The sequence below is a fragment of the Dendrobates tinctorius genome, unplaced genomic scaffold (assembly GCF_039654945.1).
Source record: "Dendrobates tinctorius isolate UK_male_01 unplaced genomic scaffold, ASM3965494v1 ptg000056l, whole genome shotgun sequence".
Lineage (NCBI taxonomy): Eukaryota > Metazoa > Chordata > Amphibia > Anura > Dendrobatidae > Dendrobates > Dendrobates tinctorius.
The window spans coordinates 21796729-21819501 of NW_027361724.1; the positions used below are offsets into that span (position 1 = coordinate 21796729).

Genomic DNA, 22773 nt, shown 5'->3' on the forward strand with positions numbered 1-22773 from the left:
GACCTGAACCCCATTGAAAACCTCTGGAATTTAATCAAGAGGATGATGGATAGTCACAAGCCATCAAAGAAGAACTGCTTACATTTTTGCGCCAGAAGCAGTGTGAAAGACTGGTGGAAAGCATGCCAAGACGCATGAAAGCTGTTTTTAAAAATCATAGTTATTCCACAAAATATTGATTTTTGAACTCTTCCTGAGTTTAAACATTAGTATTGTTGTTCTAATGATTATGAACTTGTTTTCTTTGCATTATTTGAGGTCTAAAAGCACTGTTTTTTTTAATTTTGACCATTTCTCCTTTTCAGAAAAAACCCCAAAATGTATTGCTTGGAAATTCAGAGACATGTTGTCAGAAGTTTATAGACTAAAAGAACAATTTACATTTTACTCAAAAATATACCTATAAAGAGAAAAATCAGACAAACTGAGGCCTGCAGGAAACCTTGAATTTCTTTGGAACCTGATTGGGGCTGTATATCCACCATCCAGACTATCCTTCATTGCAAACTTTCATCAATTTTTCTCTGTCGTCCATGTCCATTGAGATACGCTACAGTGCCATGGGTAGTAAACTTCTTGATTATGTTGAGCACCCCAATGGACAAAGGAACATCCAGATCTCTGGAGACTTGTAACTTTTAGATTGTTGATATTTTTCAACAATTTGGGTTCTCAAGTCCTCAGATAGTTTTCTTCTCCTCTTTCTTTTCTCATGCTTAGTGTGGCACACACAGACACACAATGCAAAGACTTAGTCAACTCACCCCCTTTTTATCTGGTTTGATTTTCATATTGCAGCTACCTGTTACTTGCCACAGGTGAGTTTGAACGAGCATCACATGTTTGAAACAAAGTTGTTTACCCACAATTTTAGAAAGGTGGCAACTATTTTGTCCAGACCATTTTTGGAATTTAGTGAGAAATGATGTCTAATTTGCCTTTTTGTAATTTTTTTTGTGTTGTTCCAATACACACAAATGAAATAATCATGTGTATAACAAAACATGTGTAATTGCAATATTTTTTTGAGAAATACTTCATTTTCTGGAACATTTTCAAGGATGCCAACATGTTTGGCCATGACTGTGTCTTATCTACCACATTTCCACTATAATATTTTTTATACAGCCATGCTTATTTAGGGTAAAAAAGGAACCCATGTCTCCAAATAAAACATATTGGATTTCTACAAACTAGGTATCAGTTTTGCAGGGGAGATGAATTCCCATACAGCCATACCATTACTTCCTTATGTAAAAACTTGCTGACAGGTACTCTTTAAGGAGGGATTCCAGTCGTGACAGGATAGGGGTAATTGCCACAAAAAGGAAGCTAAATCTTTTGTTTCCCTTGCATTCTGCATCACTCACATAGAAAAAGGGTCTATATTCCCCTCTAGATTTCTGCTTGCGGAGAGTGCCAAGCTGGAGTAAGAAGACTTAAGGCCCCGTCACACTAAGCGACTTACCAGCGATCCCGACACCGATATGAAGGTGTCAGGATCGCTGGTAAATCGCTATGTGATAACTGGTGAGCTGTCACACAGACAGCTTCACCAGCGATCAGCACAGCGATGCCGAGCACCTGGCATCGCTGTAAAAAATAGAATCAAAATAAAAAATATAGTTATTCTCACCTTCCGATGTCGCGTTCAGCCATCCTGCCTCTCTCCACGCTCCGGTCCCAGTGATCCTTTGCGAGAATGACCGCGAGATGTCACAGTCTCGCGGGATAACAAAGTCTCGCGGTCATTCGTGCAAAGGATCACTGGGACCGGAGTGTGGAGAGAGGCGGGATGGCTGAACGCGACGTCGGAAGGTGAGAATAACTATATTTTTTATTTTTTTTAATTATTTTTTACACCTGATCGCTGGTCTCCCGCCTGTCACACGCAGCGATGCCTGCTGGCCAGCGGGAGACCAGCGACCAAAGAAATGTCCAGAGATTTCTTCCAGCGATCAGCGATACCGGCAGGGGGGCCGCTCGCTGATCGCTGTCACACACAGCGATCTCGCTGGTGAGATCGCTGTTATGTCATAAAAGTTGTGACTCAGCAGCGATCTCGCTACCGAGATTGCTTAGTGAGACGGGGCCTTTATAGGCCATGCAATGCTTCTCTTGGAAATTAAATATATAAATATCCTCTTCAGAGAGGAAGCGGGCTAGAACTCTAGTGCCACCTATTGATGGTAGCAATCCTAAAACTTATTATTTACCCTTTAACTAACATTGCCGCATGACTTAGATAAAATGCAAAACCAGGCACTCTATTTACAGAAACGTGTTTCAGGGTATTTATCTGTCAGTAGTGCAAAACAAGAGGTTTGATTTGGCAAATTGAGAGGCCTTTGACAGGGTGTCTAAGGGTATGTGCACACGTTGCGGATTCCATTGCAGATTTTTCCTCGTGGTGTAAAAACGCTGCGGATTCCGCACAAAGAATTGACATGCTGCGGAAAATAAACCGCAGCAAATCTGCATGTGGCAAGGCTCATTAAAGAGTCAGTATTCTCTTTTAGAATTGCTACCCCAAATAGGTGGTAATAAAGTTCTAGTACTCATCCTCTCTGAAAAGCATAGACAATGAATGTAGTGGCAAAACGCATTTATGACCAGTTGTTCCATACTATTCCCCTTGTTCGGGCGATCAGGGGGGACCTCACTGATCTAACCATAATAATCTGTTGAATGGATAGGTGATTATTTTTGAAGACTGGTTAGGAGGAAGGAAAGCATTGACTTTTTGAACATTGCAGTTAAAATACAGTAGTTGATTCACATTTCAAAGAATACACTCCTCCTGAGACCAGGCAAAGAGTCTTGTTGCCAACCATTGTATTGTGCTTGCGCACATCTGCATAGCAATCTATTATTAAAAAAATGGTACAATAAAACATGACTGAACATTTATGAACACAAAGAGCACAACAGCTGAGAATCAGGAAATGTTGCAAAATACAAATAACAATTACTAATTACTGGAATAACAGTAAATACAGGGGGTGAAATAAGTATTGAACACATTACCAAAGAAATCAAACCATAGACGTCCATTAGTGATGAGTGAACGTGCTGGGACACTATCCGATCATCTGGGAGTGCTCATATATTATGTTTTAATCCTTGCAGCTGCATTATTTGCATGCTCGGATAAGAGGTTACCTGCCCATGTTCACTTATCACTAATGTCCATCAACAGAATTACGAATAATGAGAAATTAAACAGTGAAAAAGTATTGAACACGCTTACTGAAATTTATTTAATACTTCGTACAAAAAAAACCCTTTGTCAGTAAAGACAACTTCAAGATGCCTCCTGTATGGGGAAACTAGTCGCAAAAATTAAAGATGTGTCTGACAGGATATCAGGACTCTTCAGACGACTACCCATTCCTGCTACTACATGTGGGGACAAATGACACCGCAAGAAATGACCTGGAAACCATCTGCAGAGACTTTGAAGACTTAGGCAAGAAAGTGAAAGAACTGGGAGCGCAGGTGGTCTTCTCTTCTATCCTCCCAGTGGATGGCCATGGAACAAGGAGGTGGAATAAGATTCTGCAGGTGAACAACTGGCTACGTCGATGGTGCCATCAGCAACGATTTGGATTTATGGATCACGGAGTGAATTACCTTTACGATGGACTACTTGCTAGAGATGGGGTGCACCTTACAAAGACTGGAAAACAAGTATTTGGAATTCGCCTTGCTACACTTGTAAGGAGAGCTTTAAACTAGAACAACATGGGAAGGGAAGCAAAAGACCAGAAAAAGCCATACACCTGACAAATGCTATTGAGAACTCTGCTATTAGAAGTGGAAAGGAAGAACAAAGAAGAAAGAATCTAATTAATAAAAATATTGGAGAAAGAGAAACCAATCACAAACTAAAATGTTTCTATACTAATGCACAAAACATGGGCAACAAACAAGGAGAATTGGAACTACTAACACAGGAAAAGAAATATGATGTCATTGGAATTACTGAAACTTGGTGGGACAATACACATGATTGGAATACAAGACTAGAAGGATACAACTTATTCGCAAGAAACAGACTTGATAAACGAGGAGGAGGTGTCGCATTGTATGTTAGAAATGCGTATATCTGCACAGAGATTGAAGCTTCAGAGACTGGGAGTTCTATGGAAACTGTTTGGGTAAGAATACAAGGACAGAACAATGGAAAGGACACCATTGTAGGCATTTACTACAGGCCGCCTGTGCAAGCTGAAGATATGGATGAACTCTTTATGCATCAAATGGCCAAGTTCTCCAAAAAATATGACATAGTTGTCATGGGAGATTTCAACTATCCAGACATTTGTTGGGAATCTCTCTCAGGCAAAACTAACAGATCAAGGAAATTCTTATCCTCTCTTGCTGACAACTTTATCTTCCAAAAGGTAGAGGAGAAAACAAGGGGAACTGCTACCTTGGATCTAATCCTTATAAACAGGGAGGAAATGGTTGAGGAGGTAAAAGTGGCTGGGACCCTAGGAGGTAGCAACCATGCTATTTTAGAATTTTGGATAACTAGAGGAGGAAGACCTGTGAAGACTCAGACGTCAAGGATAGACTTCAGAAAGGCAGATTTTAAGGGATTCAGAAAGAGAATTGGAGGGATCCAATGGCTGGATATCCTTAAAGACAAAAATGTTCAGGAAGGATGGGAAATCTTGAAAAATGAAATTCTCAAAGCACAATTGTTAACAGTTCCGAAAAGAGGGAAGAATAGGAAGCATTTAAGGAAGCCAGGATGGATGAACACAGAACTTAAGCACATGCTAGAAAGGAAGAAAAAAATGTTTATAAAATGGAAAGAGGGAGGCATATCTAAAGAAGAATATAATGCTGTCTGCAGAACCTGCAGGGCACAAATCAGATTAGCTAAAGCTGACAATGAATTGAGGCTTGAAAGAGATGTCAAAAGCAATAATAAAGGATTTTGGGGATATGTCAAAAGTAAAAGAAAAGTCAAAGATGCTATAGGATTTTTACAGGATGAAAATGATGAAATGGTAAGACAGGATGTTGAGAAGGCTGAACTTTTAAATTCCTATTTTGCATCTGTTTTCTCTCAGAAAGGAAATGTAACATCAACTGTTCTTCACTGTCCTATTAAGGGAATAGAAGAATCCAGGATATCTATAAACAGAAAGATAGTGAGGAAACACTTAGCTAACCTAAATGAATTCAAGTCTAGGTCCAGATGAATTACACCCCAGAGTACTGAAGGAGATAGCAGAAGAAATTTTTGAACCCCTCTCCATAATCTTTGAAAATTCTTGGAGAACAGGAGAAGTCCCAGAAGACTGGAGAAGAGCAAATGTTGTTCCTATCTTCAAAAAGGGGAAGAAGGTGGACCTAGGCAACTATAGGCCGGTGAGTCTGACTTCTATACCAGGAAAGATCTTTGAACAAATTATTAAACAACATGTATGTCAGTACCTGGATAAGAATGAAGTGATTAAACAGAGTCAGCATGGGTTTGTAACTAATAAGTCATGTCAGACTAACTTAATTTCCTTCTATGACGGGATCACTGATTGGGTGGATCAAGGAATTGCTGTAGATATAGTATATCTTGACTTCAGCAAAGCATTTGACAAAGTATCTCATACAATCCTTATTGAAAAAATGACTAAGTATGGAATGGACAAGGCAACTGTAAGGTGGATTCATAACTGGCTTAGTGATCGGACCCAAAGAGTGGTCATAAATGGCTGCACATCCAGTTGGAAGAATGTCTCAAGTGGGGTACCACAGGGCTCTGTCCTGGGCCCTGTATTGTTCAACATCTTTATCAACGATTTAGATGAAGGAATTGAGGCTAAACTGATTAAATTTGCTGATGACACAAAGCTAGGAGGGATAGCTAATACTAGAGAAGAGAGAGAGGATTCAAAAAGATATAAATAAACTGGAGAAGTGTGCAGCAACTAACAGAATGGTTTTTAACAGGGAAAAATGCAAAGTACTACATCTGGGCAATAACAATGAAAAAAGCATATACAGAATGGGAGGACTAGGCCTAAGCAACAGCACATGTGAAAAAGACTTGGGTATACTAATAGATCACAGACTGAATATGAGTCAACAGTGTGATGCAGCAGCAAAAAAGGCAAATGCAATTCTAGGATGTATTAACAGAAGCATACAGTCTAGATCACGTGAAGTCATTATTGCCCTCTACTCCTCTTTGGTCAGACCTCATCTGGAATATTGTGTCCAGTTTTGGGCACCACATTTTAAAAAAGACATCAACAAACTGGAGCAAGTTCAGAAAAGAGCAACCAGAATGGTGACCGGTCTGCAAACCCTGTCTTATGAGGAAAGGTTGCAGGATTTGGGATTGTTTAGGCTGGTTTCACATTCGCGCTTTTTAAGCGCACGCACGGCCGGGGGTAGCTCCGCCCCCGAGCCGGCTCTCTGCCCGGCGTGCCCGCCCCTTCCTTGTAGCGCCGCCTCCTAGCGCACAGCGGCGCCTGCGATCGGCGCACCCTATCTTTAGCATAGGGTGCGCAGATCGTGCGCAGGCCGTGCGCTAGTTGCGCTTTGACCTGCGCTGCGCACTTTTGACGGTGCGCCGTGCGCGCCAAAATCAAACTTTTCGGATTTTGGCGCGCACGGCGCACCGTCAAAAGTGCGCAGCGCAGGTCAAAGCGCAACTAGCGCACGGCCTGCGCACGATCTGCGCACCCTATGCTAAAGATAGGGTGCGCCGATCGCAGGCGCCGCTGTCCGCTAGGAGGTGGCGCTACAAGGAAGGGGCGGGCACGCCGGGCAGAGAGCCGGCTCGGGGGCGGAGCTACCCCCGGCCGTGCGTGCGCTTAAAAAGCGCGAATGTGAAACCAGCCTTAGTTTGCAAAAGAGAAGACTGAGAGGAGACTTAATAGCTGTCTACAAATATCTAAAGGGCTGTCACATTGTAGAAGGATCAACTTTATTCTCATTTGCACAAGGAAAAACTAGAAGCAATGGGATGAAACTGAATGGAAGGAGACACAGATTAGATATTAGAAAAAACTTTTTGACAGTTAGAGTGATCAATGAGTGGAACAAGCTGCCACGAGAAGTGGTGAGTTCTCCTTCAATGGAAGTCTTCAGAGGCTGGACAGACATCTGACTGGGATGATTTAGCGAATCCTGCTTTGAGCAGGGGGTTGGACCAGATGGCCCAGGAGGTCCCTTCCAACTCTATGATTCTATGATTCTATGTGCAACGCCCGCTAGGGCCGTGGGGTACTAGGTCCGGGCCGGTCGGTTCTTCGGGGCATGTCACGGCAGCAGTGACCAGGTCTGTGGCCCTTGGCAAGCAATAAAATGAAAGGGGGAAAGTTTATAGTGGATTTAACGTGACGCCACCGGTGGTGTTTGGCAATAAGAAGATGGCCGACGCTGCGATTCAAATCTACTGGGGCGGTTGGTGGCGCAGCAGAGATTTTACAGCTCTCCACGGGTAGAGCTAGGCCCAAGGGCAGATATAGGGTTAAAGGGGATGGAGATGGTTGTGGTGCAGGGCAGATGACGCAGTAAATAAATTTGAGGACAAAGCGGGGTGCAGTCTTCACACTTGTACTCACGGTCTTTCAAGTTATAACCCCCAGCTGGGGTGCTGTGTCCTCCGGGTCGGTAGTCCAGCCAGCTCTCGGGTAATTTGGGTACACGTTACCAGGACCCCCTTCTTATGTTCCTTCTCGGGTCGTCTCTCCCAGCGCTGGCTCCCGCCTCTCCTGCTCTGCGCCTGACACACAGTATCCCAAGCCAGCAGCCTCAGATCCTGTCAGGTGACGTCGTCTGGGTCCCCTTGATCCTCATGTATTTAATACATTATCATCTTTTTATTGCACATTTTTTTATTTTTATGCAGCATGCATCCGAGCCCTGGTTGGCTGGGGTATCTGTCCATGTGGGGTGCACTTACATAGTGCTGGGAAGCCCACCTAATATAATAGTATTGCTAGACACTGTGCACCACAAGTATCTATGTGACTTGCACTCTATGCAAGCCTCATCTATGTGCATTTTTAATACTAGGCAACCGCCCCCTCCATGAATTGGTAGGTTTGTGAGTGATTGTTTCATCAGTATTTTGCATCATTGCTGCCTCTGTTTTTATCATGGGGGCATGATGCATCCTGTTAGTGCATTGGTATTCTGAAAGAGTGTTGGTAAGACTTTCTTTTTCTACGCCATCTGTGATTAGCATAATATAGGGGCAGAGACCCTGATTTCAGCAATATATTACTTATTTTACAGGGTACAGCAGTTGTGATAAAACAATTTTCTCTGATGTAGATGTGGCTGTGCTGTGAATGCTGAGCCCTGTATAACCCCGCCCACAGCACTAATTGGCAACTTTCTGTGTACACTGTGCATAGGTAGAAAGCTGATAATCAGTGGTGGGGGCGGGGCTATATGGAGCATCTGACTAGGAGCCACGAGGCATCTAGTCCCTGTAGGGAAAATCTGCTTATGAAACACTGGTTTTATTGAAACATAAGCACAGTCTAGTAAGTGACACACCACTGGAACCAGGCACATAGCCTCTACATCATGCTGCTCTCAGATTGCATAGCAAAAACCTAGTGACAGATTCTGTTTAAGAATATCATTAAATCATTGACTTATTGTTTCCAGTAGTACATCCATAAAAGAGATTGGCCTGTACAATTTAATTGATTCTATAACACAAAAATTGAAGAAGATTTTAAAGAATAAAACTAAGACAATACAAAGAAGACAGAAAAAAAACTGAACACAAAAAACAAAAAATGTGAAAATAAATTTCTGGTCAAGTTAAAATATTGTCTTACAATTGAAGAAGACAAAACACTTGTCGTACTGCGATTTGCCGTGACGCGGCATTGGGCTTTGTACAATCTGCTCAGAATGTAAACTCAGAACCTCGTGTTCAGTTTTGTAAGTTTTTGCTTTGCCACACTAAGTTAATGTATGAGTTTTGGACATGTGGTCCTTGTCTGTTTTTCTACCATTGTAGCTAAAGTACACTGCTCAAAAAAATAAAGGGAACACTGAAATAACACATCCTAGATCTGAATGAATAAAATATTCTCATTGAATACTTTGTTCTGTACAAAGTTGACTGTGCTGACAACAAAATCACACAAAAATCATCAATGGAAATCAAATTTATTAACCAATGGAGGCCTGGATTTGGAGTCACACACAAAATTAAAGTGGAATGTAATGTCCTTAAAACAAGTCAAAATGATGCTCAGTAATGTGTGTGGTCTCCACGTGCCTGTATGACCTCCCTAATGTACAACGCCTGGGCATGCTCCTCATGAGGCAGCGGATGGTCTCCTGAGGGATCTCCACCCAGACCTGGACTAAAGCATCCGCCAACTCCTGGAAGTCTGCGGTGCAATGTGACGTTGGTGGATGAAGCGAGACATGATGTCCCAGATGTGCTCAATCGGATTCAGGTCTGGGGAATGGGCAGGCCAGTCCATAGCTTCAATGCCTTCATCTTGCAGGAACTGCTGACACACTCCAGCCACATGAGGTCTGGCATTGTCCTGCATTAGGAGGAACCCAGGGCCAACCGCACCAGGATATGGTCTCACAAGGGGTCTGAGGATCTCATCTCGGTACCTAATGGCAGTCAGGCTACCTCTGGCGAGCACATGGAGGGCTGTACGGCCCTCCAAAGAAATGCCACTCCATATCATTGCTGACCCACTGCCAAACCGGTCATGCTGAAGGATGTTGCACGCAGCAGATCGCTCTTCACCGTGTCTCCAGACTCTGTCACGTCTGTCACATGTGCTCAGTGTGAACCTGCTTTCAACTGTGAAGAGCACAGGGCGCCAGTGGCGAATGTGCCAATCCTGGTGTTCTGTGGCAAATGCCAAGCGTCCTGCATGGTGTTGGGCTGTGAGCACAGCCCCCAACTGTGGACGTTGGGCCCTCAGACCATCCTCATGGAGTGGGTTTCTAACCATTTGTGCAGACCCATGCACATTTGTGGCCTGCTGGAGGTAATTTTGCAGGGCTCTGGCAGTGCTACTCCTGTTCCTCCTTCAACAAAGGCGGAGGTGACGGTCCTGCTGCTTGGTTGTTGCCCTCCTACGGCCCCCTCCACGTCTCCTGGTGTACTGGCCTGTCTCCTGGTAGCGCCTCCAGCCTCTGGACACTACGCTGACAGACACAGCAAACCTTCTTGCTACAGCTCGCATTGATGTGCCATCCTGTATGAGCTGCACTACCTGAGCCACTTGTGTGGGTTGAAGAATCCGTCTCATGCTACCACGAGTGTGAAAGCACAACCAACATTCAAAAGTGACCAAAGCATCAGCCAGAAAGCATTGGTACTGAGATGTGGTCTTTGGTCCCCACCTGCAGAACCACTCCTTTATTGAGGGTGTCTTGATAATTGCCAATAATTTCCATCTGTTGTCTATTCAAACAGTGTTGCTTCCTAAGTGGACAGTTTGATTTCACAGAAGTTTGATTTACTTGGAGTTATAGTCTGTTGATTAAATGTTCCCTTTATTTTTTTGAGCTGTGTATTATGTCGAGTATATGAAATATTCACACAAGCCACATTTGCTCACCTAATGGTAACACTCCATACAGGACGAGAAGCTGTTTGACGTCGTTAAGAGATGGCATTGGTTCTATGTCAGCCTGGCGCAAAGTAGTGCCTAAATAGCTATATTCACCTGGAAAAAAAACACAAATGTACCCAGTTATTAATATGGTTTATTACATGATATTTATAGCAAACATTCAATCTTTTTACTGTTTTGAATCTCTAGCTCGCCTACACTAATTCTCAATGTTGATGAACAATCCTCCACAATTCCAGAAATAAAACTTTAGTAAATATTCATCTTTCAATTTTTGAGCTCAGCAGATACTTTTTTTTATAATCACTTGCTCCTCTATCTACGGTAATAGCTCTTGCTCTCATTGCTTTGCAGTACTGGGTGAAAGAAGAGGCTGTAACGTAGGCTCAAACTGGGCAACGGGCCACATGACTGGGGCTTGTAAGGAAAGTTTCTCAATCATTTCGCAGTCAGTCACTGATAAAGGAGTACAGTATTAAAACATTTCTGGACTTTCTCTATAAGGAAAATGTTACCGAGGTGACTTTGCACATTGTGTAATACTGTTGTGATAAGATAGCTATGCTACATACAGCTATGGCACAAAGAAGTACTAAGGACTACAAAACTGCTCCTTGATTGAGATGAATGAAGGTGCTCAGTGATACCCGGATCTCACTCAAGTATCTAGGTGCTCGGATATGCTCGGCACTCATGGATCATTGGCTGGTGATCTAAATGAATGCTCGAATCCACGCCCCGCATGTTTGGCGCCTGTTACACAGCCAATAAACACGCTGGGGTTTGTCTGCCAGTCACTGTAATGCTGTAGCCATGTTGGTAGTGGCATTATTGTGATTGGCTGGCCACAAAACCCCATCAGAGGTTATAAATGGACTGGCGCCGCCACGCTTGGTACACTGACGCTATTGCACAGCTCAGGGACAGTTGTGATTGGTTGGGAGAGAGTAGTTGTTCAGGCCTGTATGTGCACAATTTAATTAATCAGAGTCCTCTAGTGGGGCTACTGATGCTGAATCTGAACCATCATACTAAAGGTCCTTTTAAGGGCTAATCCCTTTGACCCCCCCCCATTATACTTGTTACTTGAAACGAACATCCGAGCATTAGGAATTGCTCGGCTTGAGTAATGAACATCCGAGCACTTTAGTGCTCATCCCTACTGCTTACCAATAAAATTTGACAGTTTCACAGGCTTTGGTTTGATGAGAAGACCTTCTGTGACCAGCTCCTCATACAGAGAGTCAATGGTCCTGTAGATAGAACAATACATATATAACACAATGGATGTAACTTATTATAATAAAGCATTGCAAGTAGAAAAATCATCTGCTACTTACTTCAATCTTTCAGTGAACTCATCAGAGGCTGCACTTTTATTTTAAAGGGAAGCTGTCATGTGAAAAAAACACAATGAACCTGCAGATATGGGGTTAATCTGCTGGTCAATCATGTTCTGAAGCTGCCCGGCGCCTGCACAGAAAGCCCCACTGCCAGGAGAAAATTATCTTTATTCTTCCTGTAGGCTCAGGTTTTCAGTATAGGGGTGCAGATTTCTTTTCAGAGGGGTGCGGATGGCGCTGTAATCGCGCCCCGACACTAACCGACAGCTTGCTCAAATGCTGGGCTGGCTGTCAGTCAGTGCCGGGGCGTGGTTACTTATAGAAGTGACATCATTAAATTCTGTCCAAACTCATATAGAAAAAACCCTAGTTAATATTAACAAGTGAATAACATACATGTTTAACGTGACAGATTTATATATGTTGAGCCCTATGTGCCCAATTTGTACTTTACTTGATGTCTTGTGACCTGTTTAGGTTTTTTGGTCTTTAGGTAAAATACTAAGTCACATACCTGTCTGGTGTTAAGTCCTTTTCCTTCTTTTTCTTTCTCTTTCCACTTTTCTTCCCTTTTTTCTTTTTCTGTAGTCAGACATATTTAGGTAGTGTAGACATAAAGGTATAACTTATGATTTACACAATAATCATAAAGAATGCTGCTGTTATAGCATTCAGTGCATAAAGCTGGTTTCACTTCATTTCAACTTCAGTTTAATCAATAGATCTTGGAATAATAATGACTTTCACATTTGGATGTGTATAAAATGTTTGTATGCTGAGATAATCCAATAAATGTGCCACTGCTGTGCACTGTGTAATGGCTGTGTCTGACCGTACAGGAACATGATCTGATCATACCACAGCTCCTGGGCAGGGGAGGAAGCAAAAGAGGGTATACAGACAGGACTGCATGGGAATGCAGCTGATTCTTTCTTTGAAGTAAAACATTGTTTAAAAACAGGCAGGGAAATGTTTTATCTCACAAAAAGAATCTGCTGTGATCCCATGCTGTGATGTCTGTATATTCTCTTTTGCTTCCTTCCCTACCCAGGAGTTGTGGTATGATCAGATCATGTTCCTGCACGGTCAGACACAGCCATTACACAGTACAGAGCAGGGGCACATTTATAAGATTATCTCAGCACATTTTATTTATACACATCCAAATGTGGAAATTATTATTATTCCAAGATCTATTGATTAAAATGAACTTTTGTTCTTGGGAAAACCCCTTTAAGTATCAGTTTAGCAACAGTATTACAACACTGCACCAAGAATACTCAGTTTTACTAAACTAAACCTAGATCCCATTCAGCCTTAGTGATAGCTGCAGTCCGTAAGATGATTGCACACAACTTATGTATCAATGTAAACTTCAGGTGGAACTCAATAGTTAAAGGAAGTCTGTCAACAGGTTTTTATTATGTAATCTGAGGGCAACATGATGTAGGAGCACTTTCATTCCAGTGATGTGTCACTTGCTAGGCTGCTTATTGTAGTTTCAATAAAATCAGTATTTTGTCAGCCGAAGAGAGGACTAGTTATCTGGTGCCAAGTAGTAATCCAGCTCTTTGTAAGCCTGCCCCGTCACTGATCGGCAGCTTACTGCCTATGCTCAGTGTACACAAAATTCAGCCAGTCAGTGGTGGTGGTGGTGGGGTTACAGAAAGCTCAGCATTCAGAAAACTGCCGCAGATAAAACACTGACTTTATCAAAATGACAACATGCAGATCAGACCAATATGTGATACATCGCTGGAATCAGGGTCTTTTATTCTACATTATGCTGCTCTCAGATTGTACAGCAAAACCTGGTGACAGATTACCTTTAATATCAAACTGAGCAAGTTCTGCAGTATTTTTGGCAAAAAACTGTAATATAGACACTTTTAAGATTCTGTTCTGCTTGCCGATTCACTTGGTCATCATGACTACATATGTGCGATTTGCATGCTAGCAGACACTTAACGACTAGCTTCTTATCCTACTTATCTTCAATGTTCCAACTTATATAGCTTTTAGGATACACTGTTGGGCCAAAAACGTCATGTATAAATGCCCAATAACTATGTAACAAACTACTTTCAACCAACAACATTGGATTCTTATCAGATAACTGAGTATTAGTCCGCATTCGCATGTTCAGTATTCGGTCAGTATTTTACATCAGTATTTGTAAGAGAAAACCAGGAGCAGAACAATCAGAGGAAAAGTATAATAGAAACACATCACCACTTCTGGTTTTTCTTACAAATACTGTTGTTAGATACTGATCAAATACTAAACGTGTGAACGTGGTCTTAGGCTATGTGCACACGGTGCGGATTCACCCGCGGATTTTTCTGCGCGGATTTTGCAAAATCCGCAGGTAAATCCGCAGGTCAAAAGATTAGCCTGCGGTTTTGCCCTGTGGTTTATCACCTCCACAATGGAGGAGATGGCAAACTGTAGCGGAATCCACAGAAAAGAATGACATGTCAATTCTTTCTGCAGATTTGAAACTGCAGCAAAAACCGCGCAGAAAAATCAACACCGTCTGCACAGCGGTTTCAATTTTCCATAGGCTAGAATGGTACTGTACATCACCTGCAGTTCTGCTGCGGATCCGCAGGGCCAAATCCGCTGCGGATCCGCAGCAGAATCCGCACCGTGTGCACATAGCCTTAGACTAGGTTCACATTGCGTTAGGGGCATCCGTTTAACGGATCCGTTAAATGGATGTGCTAACGCTGATGTCATTTTTGACATTTTGTTACCATGTGTTACCATGTATTAGCCATACAGGTCTATGCACAGCGAATGCGTCATTTCGCTGTGCGTTAGACCTAACGCACCCTGGAACGCGGCAAGATTGCGCTCGAGCGTGCGTCACAAAATAATGCATCATCGCTAACGCATGCCGAATTTGGCATGCGTTAGGATGCGTTACTATAATGGCGGCCAATGGGTGCGTTAATGCTTCCGTTACATAGCGTTAGTGCCGCTATGTAACGGATGCGTTAAACACATGGCTATAAAGCGACGTGAACCCAACCTTAGTGTTTAGATCAGTAGCATAGGCAACTCTACAGAAACATTGGTGGCCTTACCTTATAACGACTAATAATTCTCTGTACTGTATCCATGGCTGAGGTTAGTCGATGCTGACGGATTCTACTATAGCTTTATTTCTATATTCCCGAAGGTTTGTGTCTCTACTTACTAGTATATAGAATGCTACCTATAACTTGATTTGTAGCCAGTGTTATTTGGGAATCATTTCTACTAATTCTCATCATATGAACTGCACATAAAGAGCCAATTATTTATAGTCTGTCTTCAAAAGATTAAGACAAGCACTTTCTAAACTTTTCAGTGACCATGGAAATGTGGATTTGTATAACCCAAGTAAACATAATCCTTATTAATCTCCATAGTGCTCTATTGAAGGGAATTAAACTTTCCTTTGCAAGTTTAATGATTTAAATGTCTCTGGAGTATACTAGCCATAATCCTATTACTCACCTTCCCTCCTTTCTTCCCTTTTTTCTTTTTGTTTTTATCTCTGTCTACGGCCAGTTTCAGGTTTTGGAGTTCTTGTCTCATCAGTTCATCCACCTTAGTAAAAATAAAAATGAAGTAAGTGCTATAATGTATTTATTTTTTTCTTTTATAGATTTCATACATGACAATCTATTGATTTTTGTGAATTATTTAAGCGTTCCTGTCATAGTGATTCCAGAATGGGCAAAATAAGTTCAGGAGGGATATAGTCATCTTAAGGCTACGTTACCATAATGAGCTTTTGGTGAGTTATTGATGTTGCAGATTTTCTGCACCATTTCTGCACCTATTAGGTAAATTAGGTCACTTGTGTTTTTTTCATTGCATTTTTGTGTGCGTTTTTTTTTACATGCTTTTTATGGCATTTCTGATGCTGTGGTTTTTGTCTCTTTTTAGTATGTCACATTTTACATAAAACCGGTTGGATTTCAATGGCCGATCCTTTTGTTCTCCCAAGAGATAAGGCACTGAAAGGGGAAAGACAGCCGTTGGCCGGTTAATCGGCCTTTAGACTGTAGATCAGGCAAACCTGTATTCGAATCTCTTCTTCTACTTCCTTCCTCTTATCTTCTTTGATGAGCTCAGGATCATGTGTCTGAAATAGATTCCAAGACTCTTTTCGATTTAGCCAAACACCTGCAAGTGAATCAGACATTGAAAAGTGAAGAACAATGCAAAGATTGACCTTAGCGTTTTATCTATTAATGTGTTTGAGCTGCGTTAAAACTTGGAGAGCCCAGCCCTCTATTATCATCTGAAGCAGATCCAATATATAATAATAATAATCTTTATTTTTATATAGCGCTAACATATTCCGCAGTGCTTTACAGTTTGCACACATTATCATCACTGTCCCCTATGGGGCTCACAATCTAAATTCCCTATCAGTATGTCTTTGGAGTGTGGCAGGAAACCGGAGTGCCCGGAGGAAACCCACGCAAACACGGGGAGAACATACAAACTCCTTGCAGATGTCCTTGGTGGGATTCAAACCCAGGACTCCAGTGCAGCGCTAACCACTGAGCCACCGTGCTGCATATATATATATATATATATATATATATATATATATATATATATGTATATATATATATATAAAATAGGGTCTGGTAAATTGTGCTGTCTTTTGTAATTTATGCCTCACCTTCATAGCTGTCATTTGCAGATGATATGTCAGGCAGAAATTGGCTTGGCTTCATTTTCCAACCTGGTTCTTCCTCCTAACGGGGTTAAGAATAAATGTAACATAACATCAACAGTATAACACACTGTATACTCATTTATTTCTTTACTTTGTTGACTGGAGAATCCACAAAATGGGCATTTGGTATATGTATTTTACTAACTCTGGTAAAAAAACACTCTTTTATTTAAGGGGGTCCACAGCTTTGTAAATCTTTATTTGTTCGAAGGCTCCCCTGCATATAACTTTGTCATTGGGTATCCTGCTTCTGGGAGCACCAGCAAATTATTGTAAGCAGTGAAAAGAATCCAGAATTTAGAGTTTTAGGTTCCCAGTAGTGCCCCCAGAGGGGATATGAAGTATTGCATACTTATCATTAAAATCAATAAGCGATCTGTGTAATGCATAAATGATGTAGCTACTGACCCAAGTAGAGGCAGCTTTGTCCTTGCAGCAGAGACCCTGAAGCCAGCTGGATTCAGTGGTAAACCCAGTTACATAGAAGGGATTACGGTACAAGCTCTTTAACATAGAGCTTGCAAGCACTACACTCATTGCCGAGGCGATGGGCCACCACTGATTGACTGCAGAGATGGCATTCTAGTCAATGAGCTGTAAACAATAGAATGAAAAATCCCTTTGTTCTTTAGCAGAGAGTGGACTTTTAATAATAGGTAGATTGAAAAGTTGCTTATTTTTTTCAAGCATTTTGCACTTTTACTTAGTAAAGAAGATGAGACAGCCCTTTTAAATATGTCAGTGTATGCAGTGAAGTCATTAGTATGGAATCACTAAGCTGGTTTAATACGAATGGTATTTCTATGGAGTCATATGGCAGTGATATGTCTAATGCTGGCTAAACACTAAACAATATCCTGATTTTTTTTCTCTCACATATTACTGATATAATGGAGAAAATATGCCTGATGGGGTGACAAGTCTAATTCTCTCAAGTCGATAAGTGGAAAGTAATAAGGGTTCAGAAGTTCATGCTTAGAAAGCACGGATGATGGAAGAGATAGTTATCACGTGTGATTGTGTAGATATATAGTTCATGTGCAGTTCTTCATACATTTAATTAGAGCCCTGCTTATTTTAGTGCGGCAAAGTTTTCAATTATCCATATGTGAAAGGACTTATCTCATCAACTAAAGGTTAATAATCTGTTTTTCAAAAAGGGAAAAATAGCCAGTGATTTCTCCTTGTATTATTCTACTATTCTTTCTATGTATTAGTACAGTAAAACAAATATAACAAATATATACATCATAAATTAATATTATATTTAAAAAAAGTTTTAAAAAATATATAAGTGCTAAAGTAAGTATGAGGAAAGTTATGATGCAATTGAAACAAGGCCTTTTCTTGTTTTTATTTAAAAAGCTGTAATCATGACGTGACTGCGCTAATTTTCTATATTTACCGTACTTTAGTACTCATTATTTATATAGCAGCCACATTTTTCGCAGCGCTGTTATGCAATGCATTCATTAAATCAGTAAAGTTTTTATACTTTTAAACTTCTTCTTCCCAAATTATACACCTTGCCTGTCCAATGAAATGGAGGAAAGGCGCTAGAGTGACCGCGCTGCTGCAGAAGAGGTAGAATCCAGAGTCCGGGGTAGTCAAGAAGTAGTTTTATTATGTGTTTCTGGCTCGAAATATAAGCTCCACATTGCCTGTGCAGCCTGTTGAAGCTGCATTTTGTGCTTCAGAGATGCTTTTGCTTTAGTAATTGTGGACAGGAATTTTACCTTGTCAACCATTTTGAAACATATGGGCAACTATTGTTTTGCAAACAAGCAAAAAAATACATCTTCTTATTGTGACTGCTAAATTTGTGGACAGTTTTGCAATAACAGCAAATCTTTACAGTTTTTGCAATCTAAAATGGGTTATTATAACTCTTTATTAAAAGTAATCTGTCACTAGATTTTTCCTAGTCCATCTAAGAGCAGCATGATGTAAGGGCAGGACCCTGATTCCAGAGATGTATCACTTACTGGGCTGCTTGCTGTAGCATTATTAAAACTCTCTGAATGCTGAGCTCTGTATAACCCGTCCATAAAATTGATTGACATCTTTTTGCCCATATACAGTGTGCATAGAAAGCTGTCAACCAGTAGTGGGTTCTCCTGCTGATAAAACAGTGATTTTATCCAAACTACACCAAGCAGCCCAGTAAGTGATAAAGAATCAGGGTCTCTGTCTCTACAATATGCTGCTCTTAGAATAGGTGGCAAAAACCTGTTGACAGGTTCGCTTTAATGGCCATCGGGTTCTGCATAAATTAAAAAAAAATCTATACCTACCCCAAACAGGTGCTGCTTCTCTGCTCTCAGATCTGGGTCCCCTGCCAGTCTTTTGACGAACAATAAAATGAAGAACTGGATGGACAATAAGCGCAATAGGGTCTTATCCGGATTAAAATGAATAGAGTGGGGACAATGATGCTCACCTGGTTGGGTCATGTGATCACAACCGCTAAAAATTATTAGGCTGCTGCAGACCCACGGCTATGAGAACATCAAAAATTGGAATGAATATGGGTTTATTCTGCGCTGCCGGCGGAAGAGTGATGAGGAGTTAGAAATCCAGGAATGTGGTTTGTTGGCCATCTCTCACTGTGGTTTGACTTGATGAAGAAGTGTGACACTTCGAAACTCGTCGACCAATAAACCGCATTCCTGGATTTCTGATTCCTCATCACTCTTCATCCGACAGCACAGAATGAACCCATTTTCACTCCAATCCTTGATAAACAATGTCATATAACCACTACAGTATATCAGTAGCTGCTGATTGTCTGCAGCCTATGTCCTTTTCAATAAATGGAAGAATAGTGTTTCTTCTGCTTGGATGTAGTTGTAAAGGCTGTAGCTGATCAGCGACCGCTGATTAGCTGCAGAGTCCAATAACTTTGCTCATGTCAGGACACCGGCGGGGGACACAGAGTTGAGAGAAGAACAATGGTGCTGATCCACCAGATTTTTTTACTTTATACATCAACCTAGGGGCCATTAATTAGGGGTTCCTCAATATTGTTTAACCGGCTAAGATTATTTTACAAGGGGGAAAAAGTTTTACCCATTTGGTAAGACATGTATTTTTATTAATAACTAGCTGAAGAGCCCGGCGTTCCCTGGGCATAGTAACCAACTGTGGTTAGTTATAACAAATTATGATTATATTGCACATAAAAACATTTCACATCATATATTCAACACTACAGATTTACAACACAAATTAACTAAACGATTACCCAAGTATTGATAGTATTTTATTTTCAACTCATTCAAGAGCCTTTTGATAAACAACATTTTTGGTTTTTCCTTTTGGTGCAAAGATGAACAGATTTTTGACAGTTCCAACTCTTGAACAGATCACGTAAAGTTGACCATGAAAAAAACATGGAGATTGCAAATCGATCCCTACTACTTTCACGGACTGTCCCTGAGCATTGTTAATTGACATTGCAAATAGCAGTTGAACTGGAAACTGGAGGCGTTTAAAATAAAAAAAAAAATCAGATGGAATGAGTGGAATTCTTGGAAGAAATATCCTCTCCTTTGGCACATCCTATTTCTGAGCTGTGTATCTAACCATATCCTGTGTGATAATGTCTGCTGAGCTGTGTACCTAATCCTCTCCTGTGTGATACTTTCTGCTGAGCTGTGTATCTATTCCTATCGTGTTTTACTGACTGCTCAGCCGTGTATCTAATCCTATCCTGTGTGATACTGACTGCTGAGCAGTGTATCTAATCCTATACTGTGTGATACTGACTGCTGAGCCGTGTATCTAATCCTATACTGTGTGATACTGACTGCTGAGCCGTGTATCTAATACTATTCTGTGTGATACTGTGTGCTGAGCTGTGTATCTAATCCTATCCTGTGTGATACTGACTGCTGAGCTGTGTATCTAATCCTATCCTGTGTGATACTGACTGCAGAGCTGTGTATCTAATCCTATCCTGTGTGATATTGGGCTCCCCCTGCAGTCTGTGTCAGAGGGTGGTCTGTGTTGGCACGGTAATAAATTGTGTTATTTCCAGCTTTACAGAAGGACGATAACACCATAGAAATGATAAGAATAATAGGCCTCAGTTACCACAACTGTCTACAAAAAAATCTGTTGCTGATAGCAACCAATCACAGCTCATTTTTCATCTTTTAAACAGCTCTGGGACAGCATGGTGAGTTTTGAGTGGCAACTTTTGTGTTTCGACTTTTATGTGGCGAGGTTGGTGTATGTGTGGTGAAATGTGTGCGGAGGGTGGTATATGTGTTGCAGCACGTGGTAGTGTGTGGTGCATTTTGTGTGTGTGTTCATATCCCCGTGTGTGGTGAGTATCCCATATCAGGGCCCCACCTTAGCAACTGTACGGTATATACTCTTTGGCGCCATCGCTCTCATTCTTAAAGTCCCCCTTGTTCACATCTGGCAGCTGTCAATTTGCCTCCAACACTTTTCCTTTCACTTGTTCCCCATTATGTAGATAGGGGTAAAATAGTTTGGTGAATTGGAACGCGCGGGGTTAAAATTTCGCCTCACAACATAGCCTATGACGCTCTCGGGGTCCAGAAGTGTGACTGTGAAAAATTTTGTGGCTGTAGCTACGACGGTTCAGATGCCAATACATACATACACTTTTTCCCCATTATGTACCTAGGGGTAAAATTGTTTGGTGAATTGGAACGCGCGGGGTTAAAATTTCTCCTCACAACATAGCCTATGACGCTCTCAGGGTCCAGACGTGTGACTTTGCAAAATTTTGTGGCTGTAGCTGCGACGGAGCAGATGTCAATCCCGGACATACACACACACATTGAGCTTTATATATTAGATGGCCCTAATATCATTCTCTACCAAGTCTTGGATAATTAGCTGTCCTATAGTGCAGTCAGGTCTCAGCTACTATATAAGTACTGTAGTGAAGTTTTATGGAAATTGGGCAAAGAACCAGCTTCCAATTTGTTTGATATTAAATAGCACTGTTGGAAAACACATTTGTATGTCAGGAAAGATTTGTGGCAACAAAGTCTCAATATTAATCCTTTAATAATCCCTGTCCTTCAAGGAGAATGTATGGAGCCGATTTTTTGTTATTTCTGGGGCCGGGAAAAAGGGCTGATGGTGAGAAGACTACAGTTACACACTGATTAAATGCATATTTTCAGAGATTGCCATCAGATTGTAACCACATCTTTCCTCCCTGACCTATGGGGCGCACTTGGCTTTCTTGGAAATTTGGCGGCTATTCCCTCTACTCCCCTGAGCCAACAATCCCTCTGATGCCAGTTTGCGTCTTCAAAAAAATACACAATATTTGGCTTTCTTCAATATTGAGCCAAGTGTCACTTTTGCTCAAACACAATCTAATATATCACCACCTAAGGCACATGGGAAATATTATCTTTATGATATTAAAGTACAGAGAAAATTCATATTGTAAGAATGTTGGTATTATTTCAAATCTCTATTATCATTTTCCCTCAATATTTTAGCAAAGTTATCAGGCTTTAGAAAAACACAGACAGCAGGCATCCCCGGCAGTTGTGATTCTTATCAGAATAAATTACAAGCTGGTCTTTTTATTGGAAAGGTAAACAGGTAGTATTCTGCTTTTATAGAATAAATACATGGAAATTTACGTAGAAAAATATAGGACGTTCCAGATTGTACAAACCGAAGCGCCTGCTATGGAGCCATTAAAGGTGAGGGTATAGAAAGGTGAGGGTATAGGAAAGGTTGGCTGGATTTCTCCTTGTTGATGGATGGTGAGACCCTTCGCAAAAATCTAAATTACTTACTGTTAACGGGATTTTACAGAGCCCATGACAGCACCACCTGAGAGTGGGTATCCGCCCACCAGGACAGGAAACCTACTGAATAAAAAGGCGGTACCTCTCCTCTGCATCAGTTTGGTTTCAGCGCACGAGAGGACCTCCAGACAGTTCGGTAACACAACCATCACCAAATACATTTTTCTTAACACCCTTAATAGTGCACACCATAAGTGACAAAAGCAGGGGAGGGAACATAAGGGTGCTGTCATGGGCTCTGTAAAATCCCGTTATTGGTAAGTAACTTAGATTTTTCC

At 41.4% G+C, this 22773-nt stretch overlaps 1 protein-coding gene across 1 annotated transcript in view; it reads right to left on the bottom strand.

Moving 5' to 3' along the window:
• Window positions 1–22773, bottom strand: part of DRC11 (dynein regulatory complex subunit 11) — a 247671-nt gene that overhangs the window by 19112 nt on the left and 205786 nt on the right. Inside the window, exons 9-14 of the mRNA XM_073577592.1 lie at window positions 16629–16704; window positions 16014–16120; window positions 15446–15538; window positions 12456–12523; window positions 11769–11851; window positions 10584–10691 (exon numbers count right to left, since the gene is read on the bottom strand). Coding sequence (XP_073433693.1) covers window positions 10584–10691; window positions 11769–11851; window positions 12456–12523; window positions 15446–15538; window positions 16014–16120; window positions 16629–16704 — 535 coding nt within the window. The remainder of the gene's footprint in view (window positions 1–10583; window positions 10692–11768; window positions 11852–12455; window positions 12524–15445; window positions 15539–16013; window positions 16121–16628; window positions 16705–22773) is intronic.